Source organism: Corticium candelabrum, chromosome 1, assembly GCF_963422355.1.
Source record: "Corticium candelabrum chromosome 1, ooCorCand1.1, whole genome shotgun sequence".
Classification (NCBI taxonomy): Eukaryota; Metazoa; Porifera; class Homoscleromorpha; order Homosclerophorida; family Plakinidae; genus Corticium; species Corticium candelabrum.
The window spans coordinates 3,782,131-3,792,130 of record NC_085085.1 but is presented as its reverse complement, the minus strand read 5'-3'; the positions used below and the strand labels follow the sequence as shown (position 1 = coordinate 3,792,130).

Below are 10,000 nucleotides of genomic sequence, written 5' to 3'. Positions count from 1 at the left end.
GTGTGTGTGTGTGTGTGTGTGTGTGTGTGTGTGTCACTGTGTGTGTGTGTGTGTGCATGTGTGTGTGTGTCACTGTGTGTGTGTGTGTGTATTAATTACAAGTATTAGATAATTAATTAATTAATTACCAGTACAGTGTAGTAGTGACTGTTTCCATGCTCCACTCAGTATCAGCATAATTTGTTTTAATCGAAGGATGTCCCCACCCACTCACCCTCATCCACTTTGACTTCGAAACGGCCGTGTGCATGTCGTTGCTCATTGTAAGCTATAGGAACATGATCGCTTGTAGACTAGAGTTGCTCCATAGGGTTTCTCAAAATTCAATAATTTAAGTGATATCAAATTGCAATTGATATTAATCATATTTGGAAACCCCCAGGGTTGTCAGGGCCCATGAAAGTGCCTCCCGTAGAGACAAGAATGTTAGGGGGCTGTACGAATGCCAAAAATCTGTGTTCACTCGTCGACACACTACATCGAGGACGTTACTCTATTTGCTCGACTTGGACGTTACTCGACGTGCTGTGTGTGTGTATTACAGAGTGCCTGAAAACCACACTGTTTCAAAAGTGGCAGCAGTGGACACTGCCCCAGAGCACGATACAAAGTAACCGCGTTTTACGACTCTAAAAACGCTCGTGAAAAACTCACCCGATCTCTCTCTGCCTTTGCTGCAGCTAAGCTCGTCAACAAGCGACCGAAGCGCAAACGTTCGACCAACCAACCGCCCACGCCGGCGTCGGCATCCAGTCAACCGGGAACCCCGACTGTAACGTCGGCACCGGTTTCGACGATCTCGGGAGACGTCGGCGGAAACCCGCAGAAAAAGATTTCGCCCGGCACGCCGCAGATACCGAATTCGCCGAGTTCGTTGTCCGGAGGTCGCGCGTCGATGTCGGGCAGTCTGGTGAATCTCTCGTCCGGAGCGGGACTGATGACGTCGTCGGGACCCGTATATATGACTCAGGATGTGATGGTCGTCGGGGAGCCATCACTAATGGGCGGAGCATTTGACGAGGACGAGAGACTCATTACACGGTTAGAAAATGTGCAGTTTGATCCGAGTTGTTTGGATGAGGATGAGATGGCACTTAGATCGTCGAAGCTGATGGCGAGTCCGTCATTGTCGTGGCACGACGGCAAGGCGATTGGTCAAGACGAAGGGCTGGACTGATTAATTAATTGATTGAGTTTATGGAGCTTGAGTATTCACGTCCGGGTTTATGATCTATACAGTATATAAACAGAGCCTTATTTATTTGTGAGACGTAGTGTAGTAGAGTTGGTATATGTAGTGGATTAGGAAGCGAGCGGCTGGTGATTTGGGTGGAGTTGTGATGGTTGATGCATGACTTTGCATGCACACTGAACACGGACACACACACACCACCACCTGTCTGTTTGTTTGTCTCAGTTTGTCCATGTCTGTCTGTCCATCTGTTTGTCTGTGTCTTTGTCTGTCTGTCTGTCCATCTGTTTGTCTGTCTGTGTATGTGTCTATCTGTATGTTTGTCTGTGTGTGTGTCACTGTCTGTCTGCCTGTCTCTCTGTCCTGTATGTTTGTTTGTGTCTGTCTGTCCATCTGTTTGTCTGTCTGTCTGTCCATCCATCTGTCTATTGGCACAGAGCAAACAAAATAGTCAAGGTGTACACGGAACCGAATCTAAATATCAAAGTCCAAGCCAGTGCCCCTACAAATCAACTCGCATTTGGCACACATACCTGCCGATTTACAAAGTAGCAATACGCACGCACACACACACGCACACACACACACACACCACACCATACCACACGCAAACCAATGCATGTCTGCATCACAACATCTGCATGTCCCATCGTGTCTACCTACCCATGTCATTGTCTCAAATTCCCTACATTACATCTCTGGCACCCACCCATTCACTTGGTTGATATCAACCAAGATATCAATATCAATATATATTGCTCACTTTACATGTCACCACTGAAAAATGTAGCAAAATCTAAAATTCTCATACAATACAAGTGCTGCTCTGTATAACTCGCTATTGGTCTCTCTCGTGAGGTTTGAGATAGTTGAGTCCAAGATGCTCAAAAACGTCTCTCTCTGAGAAGCACGGGAGTGAGATGCCGTTGTGGATGATCTCCTTTCCGTTTCGAAGGACACCAGTGTATAAGCCATGCTGTGATAACTGCATACCCTGATGACAAACAAACGTTAGTCATCAGATTCTGATTGCCTAGTTGGCTGCCAATAGAGCGGGTTGTGGTGTCAAATGAAGAGATGTGTATATGTCTGGTTGGTTTGCTGTGTTGTGTGTCAGACTGTCATGACTGAGTGAGTGTATCAGATATACCACAACGTGGTGTGTGTGTGTGTGTGTGTGGTGTGTGTGTGTGTGTGTGTGTTGCGTGTGATAACCAAACAGCAGCAATACAGACAACGCCGGACTGACCTTCTTCTGAGCAAAGAGACGCATTGAACGATTGAAATACGCTGATCCAGTAAAGTAAAGCAACGAACAAGCCCATTCACAGTAAGGCACCACAATGATATCGAGTCGACGATACTGTGTGTGTCACAAAACATCTCAAGCATTGCTCACAAACACAACTGGAAAATGACTAACTGACCTTGTGGGCCTTGCCGGCCAATCGACATACACCAAGATACTTCTGGTGTGTACCATCTTCTTGTATAACCAAATCGTCGGTCAGAAATCCTTCACAACGCAGACATATCAAACACACAGACAGACAGATAGACAGACAGACAGACAGACACAGACAGACAAACACACAGACAGACACAGACAGACAGACAAACACAGAAAGACAGACAGATGCAAGGACATACATACAGACAAACAAACACATACATACATACATACACAAGGACATACAGATAGACAGATAGACAGACAGACAGACAGACAGAAAAGATACACACACACACACACACACACACACACACACACACACTCGACTCTTGCCATTTCAACGGGACACGACGGAAAGCATATTCCATCACATTACCTGCCGCTGTCAACTTCTGTATAAGTGGCTTAAAGACACCGCGATGTCCACGACCATCGGGATGAGAAATCAGAACGTCGACGTCGCCACACGTTTCCTTACCACGACGATACGAGCCGCACACTTCGACATCAAGACCATCAACGATAGAGAGAGCGGCCTGCCTCACCTGGCAACAGCAACGTGAAACACACACACACACACACACACACACACACACACACACACAAACACACGCATGCGTGCACACATACACACATGCACGCACGCACACACCACACACACGCGCGCACACACACACACACACACACACACACACACACGCGCACACACACACACACACACACAACTACTGGCTTGTACATTAGGACCATACACACAATCCACTCACTTCGTCTCCAATGGCTGTTGCTTCTTCACGTGGAATTCTGTCTATAAAATCGTCGTAATGCTTTAGACCGACAAGCTGCTGCCGATTTACATTTCCTTTCTCCTTTAGATCCTCGAGTGTTCTTAGTCCCTGATCCACCCACTGCCGAGCTGTAGTTGGTCCGACTCCCCACACTTTTGTGAAACGATCGAGGGCGTCGATGTCGGGATCTAAATGATTGAGCCGTCGTAGGTGGCCGCTGCTTGCAATTTCGGCGATCTTGTCGGCCAGCCGTTTTCCGACGAAAGGAATCTCAAGAGCTTCCTAGCAAATGATGACAATGAGTTCAACAGTTTGGCAATCTGGATAGTTACACATGTACGTGCACACACACGCACACATGGACACACACGCACACACAGACATACACGCACAGACACACACACACACACACACACACACACACACACACACACAGCGACAGAGACACAGACAGACGCACGCACACACACACACACACACACACACACACACACACACAGCGACAGAGACACAGACAGACGCACACACACACACACAGACACACACAAACACACACACAGACACACACAGACATACACATGCACACGCACACACAGACATACACACAGACACACACACACACACGCACACGCACATACAGACAGACACACAGACAGACACACAGACAGCCAGCCAGACACACACACACACACACACACGCCATCTCACCTCATACGACGTAACTTCTTTGGGATGGTTTTTCAAAGCAGTGATCGCCTTCGTGTACATCATAGCACGCCACTGATCCTTCGTGTTCTTGTACATCTTCGCTAGAATCTAGACAAGAGCAACACGTGTCCAACTTTCAAACGATTCAATGCAGTAAACATTGTACTGTACCTCTAACTTGTCTGTTATGTGTTTGTTTATGTTCTCTGGTCGTACCGTAGACGATTGAGCACACGCCCAGTTACCTTTCTAGCACAGAAATGTTGTGTTAGTTGTGTGGGGTAATCTTTGTCACGGCTGAATGAGGGTCTACACTGACCAACAACGGACATACTGTAGTGTGCAAACTAACGGATGATGGTGACTGGTAGACAGATAGAAAGTCAGTCAGACAAACAAGCAGACAGACAGACAGAGAGAATGAGACAACAGACAGACAGATAGGTGGATAAACAGTCGTCAAACAGAGAGACATGCAGACACACAGACAGAAAGACATCAAACAGATAGACAGACAAACAGTCATACATACAGAAAAACAAACAGACAAACAGACAGACATCAACCAGGCAAATGAACAAACAGAAAGACAGACACAGACAGGCAAACAGAGAAACAAAAACACGTACAAACAGACAGACATCAAACAAACAGATGGACAAACAGACAGACAGACAGACAGATAGAAAAACAGACAAACAAACAGACAGACAGACAAACAGATAGAAAAACAGACAAACAAACAGACAGACAGACAAACAGACAGACAAACAGATAGAAAAACAGACAAACAGACAGACAAACAAACAAGCAAACAGACATACAAATGAACAGACAAACAAACAGGCAGACAGATAGACAAATAAACAAACAGACAGACAAACAAACAAACAGATAAATAGACAGACAGACAGACAGACAGACAAACAGACAACAAACAGACAGACAGACAGACAGAAAAACAGACAGACAAATAGACATACATACAAACAAACAGGCAAACAGACAGACATACAAACAGACAGACAAACAGACACACATACAAACAGACAAACAAACAGACAGACACACAAACAAACAGACAACAAACAGACAAACAAACAAACAGACACACAGAAAGACAGACAGATAGACAAACAGACAGACAGACAAACACACAGACAGACAGATAAACAGACAGACATACAGACAGAGACAGACAAACAAAACACATACAAACAGACAGACGGCAAAAACAGAGAGACAGACAAACAGACAGAGCCAAACAGATAAACACACAAACAGACACACCAATCAACAGACATACGAACACACATGCAGCAACAAATACAAAGACAAGACAAACAAACAAAACACAACACACACACAAACAAACAGACAGACAAACAGACAGACAAACAGACAAACAAACAGACAAATAGAAAGACAGACATACAAACAGACAAACAGAAAGACAGACAGACAAATAGAAAGACAGACAGACATACAAACAGACAGACAAACAAACAGACAGATAGACAGACAGACAAACATAGAGACAGACAAACAAAACACATACAAACAGACAGACAGACAACCAACAGAGAGAGACAAACAGACAGAGACAACAAATAAACACACAAACAGACACACCAATCAACAGACATACGTACACACATGCAGCAACAAATACAAAGACAAGACAAACAAACAAAACACAACACACACACAAACAAACAGACAGACAAACAAACAAACAGACAAACAAACAAACAGAAATACAGACATACAAACAGACAAACAAACAGACAAACAAACAAACAGACAGACAAACACAGAGACAGACACACAGACAAACACAGAGACAGACAAACAAAACACATACAAACAAACAGACATAGAAACAGACAGACAAGCAAACAACAGAGAGACAGACAAACAGACAGAGCCAAACAAATAAACATACAAACAGACACACCAATCAACAGACATACGTACACACATGCAGCAACAAATACAAAGACAAACAAACAAACACACAAACAACACAACACCACACCACCACCGTTCACATCTTCCACCAAAACAGATACAACACCAACACGGACGCCCAACAACACTAACCAGTCTCTTAGCAGGCAAACCGGTCACACCACCCGTACTCCCAATCAAAAAACCATCCACCCCCAATTCACTCTCCATCCTCGATCCTTCCAACTCGTCGTCATCGTCGCCTCCTGACTCGACGTAATCGCTGTCGTCGTCAAGCAAGTCCATCAGTTTCTTCCTCGGACTTTCCTTCTTGTGTCTCCAACCGTATAAATATTTCCCTTCACTTGCCTGACGTTCACGCATCTTGTCAGGAGTTGTGGTAGCTGATGACGACGATGCCTCTGATTGGCTCTTTAAGGGTGATGTATTGGGTGACAATTTCAGGTCACTTGGAATGTCCTCAGCTTTGTAATTAGTTCGAATGCCACTGTCTCCACATTTACTATTTTGTAATGATTTTGTGATCTCAAACGGTCTGTGGTCGGTCAGTGTGCCGCTGGTGAGGCACGAGCTCAGCCAATCAGCGCGGACAATCGGTAGGTCACGTGATATTTCTGCTTCCGGCTTTCCGATTAGAGACGTCGCTTTGCTGTATGTAACGTCGTTGTCGACGAGAACGTGCGTCGTGTCGGGTTGCAGTCGGTCGTGCCGTTTGCCGCCGTTTCTCGCCAGCTGTTTGGCCAATATCTCCGCTCTCGCCTTTCCTAGCTTCGGCTCGAGAATGAGAGCGTTCACACCGCTTAGGAAGCCGTCTTCCGCGCATGTAGTCGCCTCTATCTCAGCGGCAGACCGCTTCTTAGACTTTCTGCTGCTCATTTCAAACTCTTGTCGCCATAGTAGTTCCCGGATAATACGTAGTAGCCGCGCAAAATCTTTGGGGCTCCAAGGCAAAATTTGCACGCGTTGTGCGTCTACGTACTGCGTTTGCGAGCTGTAATTCGGCGCTTTGTTGCTAAAAGAATTATTTTTAGCTCCAGAATTAGAACTTATTAGAACTTAGGCCAACAACACGTGTGAAACCACATCCACATGTAGCAACTCACTGTGGCAAGTGTCCTCCCAATTAGCAAACTACACGTGACTGCGCAAGACTTTGGGGCTCCGAGGTAAATCTCGCGAACCTAAAACGCGCATGCGCTAGGGTTACAGTAACACTGCGACGACTCGACGACTAACCGGATGTGGGCAGGTCGTTAGACTGATGTGGGTGATGCTATCTTCTCTGTGTAGGTCAGTAAAAACGAAAACAATTATTGCAGTCTATATCTGTACATAACCGTTGTCGAAGTCATGAGCAAGTGAACAACAGTTACTAGATAGCAGCCAAGGCTCTGACACTTTAGTGCTTCTTCCTTTTTGTGATGAACGCGGTTTGGAATGCCCAAAGCCAAAATTGCCACGTACAGTAGCTACTAGGCTAACACTAACAGCACGATCGAATTACAAACTGCAATGTAGTCATTGGATGTGAACTGTCAGCTGAAACTTCTGATCAGCAGATTGTCTTGGTGTAACATCTTTTGAAGGAAGAAGACAATTCCTGATGGACATCTGGGATGATGCTGCATCGCTGATTGCCTTCTTCTCGTTCATCTCCCAATAAGTAAATTTGGACAAACTTGGGCTCTTAACTCACCATGCAAGCAGTGATTGTATGGATCCTAGCTACCCTATGATATAGTTGACTCTGGACCCTAGATGTAGGCATATCTAGTCTGGCTCAGCTATTTCCTTTGATGCACCAAAAGACGTCATCCGAAAGCAACTATTGTACTTTGTGCCGCAATTCAGGTGTTTATCTACTGTCTGTTCCCCATAAGCGTGAACTCGGAAGTGAGTAATGAAGTAGAAGTCACACCAGGTGTGCTCATTAGATCACTAAGAGCTTGTCTAGTTGGACCATGTTATACCAATTATCTTAAATGGTTCCAGTTGCTGATCCGTTGGTCTTACAAGATAATTGGATAATAGCCATTGCTCCACCCGTTTGTGTTTGATATGCACAAGTACTATTCTTCCGTTTCGTTTGTAGAAAAGGCTTAGATAATTTGATAAACAGAAATGCCAGACCTAGCGGTTTCTAACGATACCGAGATCATCGCGAAAGTCCAAAAAACAGCAGAGATATTGATGATTTTCAAAGTTCACACTTATGGGGAACAGACAGTAGCTAGACAGTAGTAATTTTAATTAATGGCTTAGGAGGAGTGACCAGAAGACTGAGTTTAACTTTTCCGTCGTTACACGCACACATCGCCTTGGATTCGCTCTTCCACTTTTTAGCAGGTACCACATTCCTGGCAAGTAAGTAAGCGACATAGAGCCTAATGACACGCGAGACTGATAGTCTATGTCAGATTCGTAGTAAAAGCAGACCTGTTTCACTCCAGATGAAAATGGAGATATCCACAGGAGTGTGACCGCAGACTTTATGCACTGTGTCGTTGCGATTGGCACCGCAGTTGGACGCTATGCCTGCCACGCGATTATTTGGAAACCATGCATGCATACGTCACGCAGACGTCAATGCAACTAGCAAAGACAGATCAGACTTATATCTACACATTATAAGGCCGTAGTGTGTGTGTGTGTGTGTGTGTGTGTGTGTGTGTGTGTGTGTGTGTGTGTGTGTGTGTGTGTGTGTGTGTGTGTGTGTGTGTGTGTGTGTGTGTTCAAAGTAAACTCGCGAACACTGCGGCGGAGAGAGGTGATCGAACTGTCGTTCGTCTGCTCTTCTCCCCTGGTCTTTATATATATATATATATATATATATATATATATATATATATATATCAAGTCAAGTCACATCTTAGCTTTTAGCTCGAGCAGTTTCGACAATCCCGAAGGCGTCGCTGCCATTGCAGTGAACAGGCGTATTAAACTCGTCAGCTATTCGGCGCGGGTACACGGGCAAACAACGATAACCGTATTTTAAGACCCGGATATACATGATAAAGGTGACTGCAATCGATGTCGCCCGCAATAAGCGACACGCTCCGTGCTTACCGTCCGACGTTAGGAACGGGCAGTTTGAATTTGGTGGAGATACGATATTCGCGAACCTGAAAATTAGCGAGCAGACTTCCTCTAGACTGTAAACAGTGAACGCCCACAGAAAATCTCAGTATGTAGATACGCGTGAGATGAAGTGAGGGGTACGCGCGAGAAGGGGTCAAATGCGTGAGAGTTGAAATATCTGGGCTATTGCTAGTAGTTAGCAAAGTTGTAGACGAGTTGCCGTTGTATTGTACTAAACAATCACTAGCGGTACATATGCATGTACCAGCTCTGCGATGATAACGACGAATTAATGAATTAGGATATTCTAGCAGGTGAGACGCAAGAGACTCCACTGTCGCGATGAACAAGTCTACGCCAAAATCATTGCTATCGGCTAGAGGATTTACTGTTCGTTTCAGATCTTCGTAATCTGCTTCGCTGAGAGGAACTTGTACGCCATCTGGTAAAGTGAACTCCGCTTGCGGTCTTTTCATCATCAATGTCGACGGTTGCTGGGCCATTCCAATCCACTCCGTACTCGTCAGGGTCAACGGGTAACGAATCGGCAGCCGTACACCTAGAACCTTGCATTCTGAGCATTCCAGTTATCCATAACTATAGCCACAAGGTACGTGAATTAGCGACTCTAAGAAATAGGAAATACGTGCAGTGCCGCGAGACCGCTATCTATGTCTTACTCGAAGAGGAGATCTCCCTCTCTCGGTAGCCAAACGATGCCTGCACCACGCTTGGCGTAATCCGTCAAGGCTACTTTGAATTCGACTGACGAATAAATATGTAGTGGATACGGCTTACGTCTGTCGCATT

General features: G+C 45.3%; 3 protein-coding genes across 5 annotated transcripts in view; 1 reads left to right on the top strand and 2 right to left on the bottom strand.

Moving 5' to 3' along the window:
• LOC134179553 (LIM domain-binding protein 2-like) overlaps window positions 1-1,313 on the top strand; it is a 7,242-nt gene extending 5,929 nt beyond the window's left edge. Inside the window, exons 7-9 of one of the 3 annotated variants that reach the window (XM_062646493.1) lie at window positions 545-610; window positions 681-1,041; window positions 1,099-1,313. In XM_062646493.1, the coding sequence (XP_062502477.1) occupies window positions 545-610; window positions 681-1,041; window positions 1,099-1,177 (506 nt within the window). In that variant the 3' untranslated portion in view covers window positions 1,178-1,313. Of the gene's footprint in view, window positions 1-544; window positions 611-680 lie in introns of all 3 variants that reach the window. The other 2 variants (XM_062646483.1, XM_062646501.1) reach the window with 2 other exon arrangements.
• Window positions 1,314-1,818: 505 nt separating this feature from the next.
• On the bottom strand, window positions 1,819-7,012 carry LOC134179719 (DNA polymerase lambda-like). The gene is made up of 8 exons (XM_062646658.1): window positions 6,245-7,012; window positions 4,313-4,390; window positions 4,142-4,249; window positions 3,413-3,715; window positions 3,022-3,190; window positions 2,620-2,708; window positions 2,442-2,555; window positions 1,819-2,186 (listed from the first exon to the last, which is right to left on the bottom strand). Exons 1-8 carry the CDS (start codon window positions 6,986-6,988, stop codon window positions 2,031-2,033), a joined length of 1,761 nt encoding a protein of 586 aa, XP_062502642.1. The 5' UTR covers window positions 6,989-7,012; the 3' UTR covers window positions 1,819-2,030.
• Window positions 7,013-8,684: 1,672 nt separating this feature from the next.
• The window catches only part of LOC134178377 (nucleolar complex protein 3 homolog), a 6,921-nt gene continuing 5,605 nt past the window's right edge, over window positions 8,685-10,000 (bottom strand). Inside the window, exons 10-11 of the mRNA XM_062645290.1 lie at window positions 9,456-9,764; window positions 8,685-8,704 (exon numbers count right to left, since the gene is read on the bottom strand). Of these exons, the coding sequence (XP_062501274.1) occupies window positions 8,685-8,704; window positions 9,456-9,764 (329 nt within the window). The remainder of the gene's footprint in view (window positions 8,705-9,455; window positions 9,765-10,000) is intronic.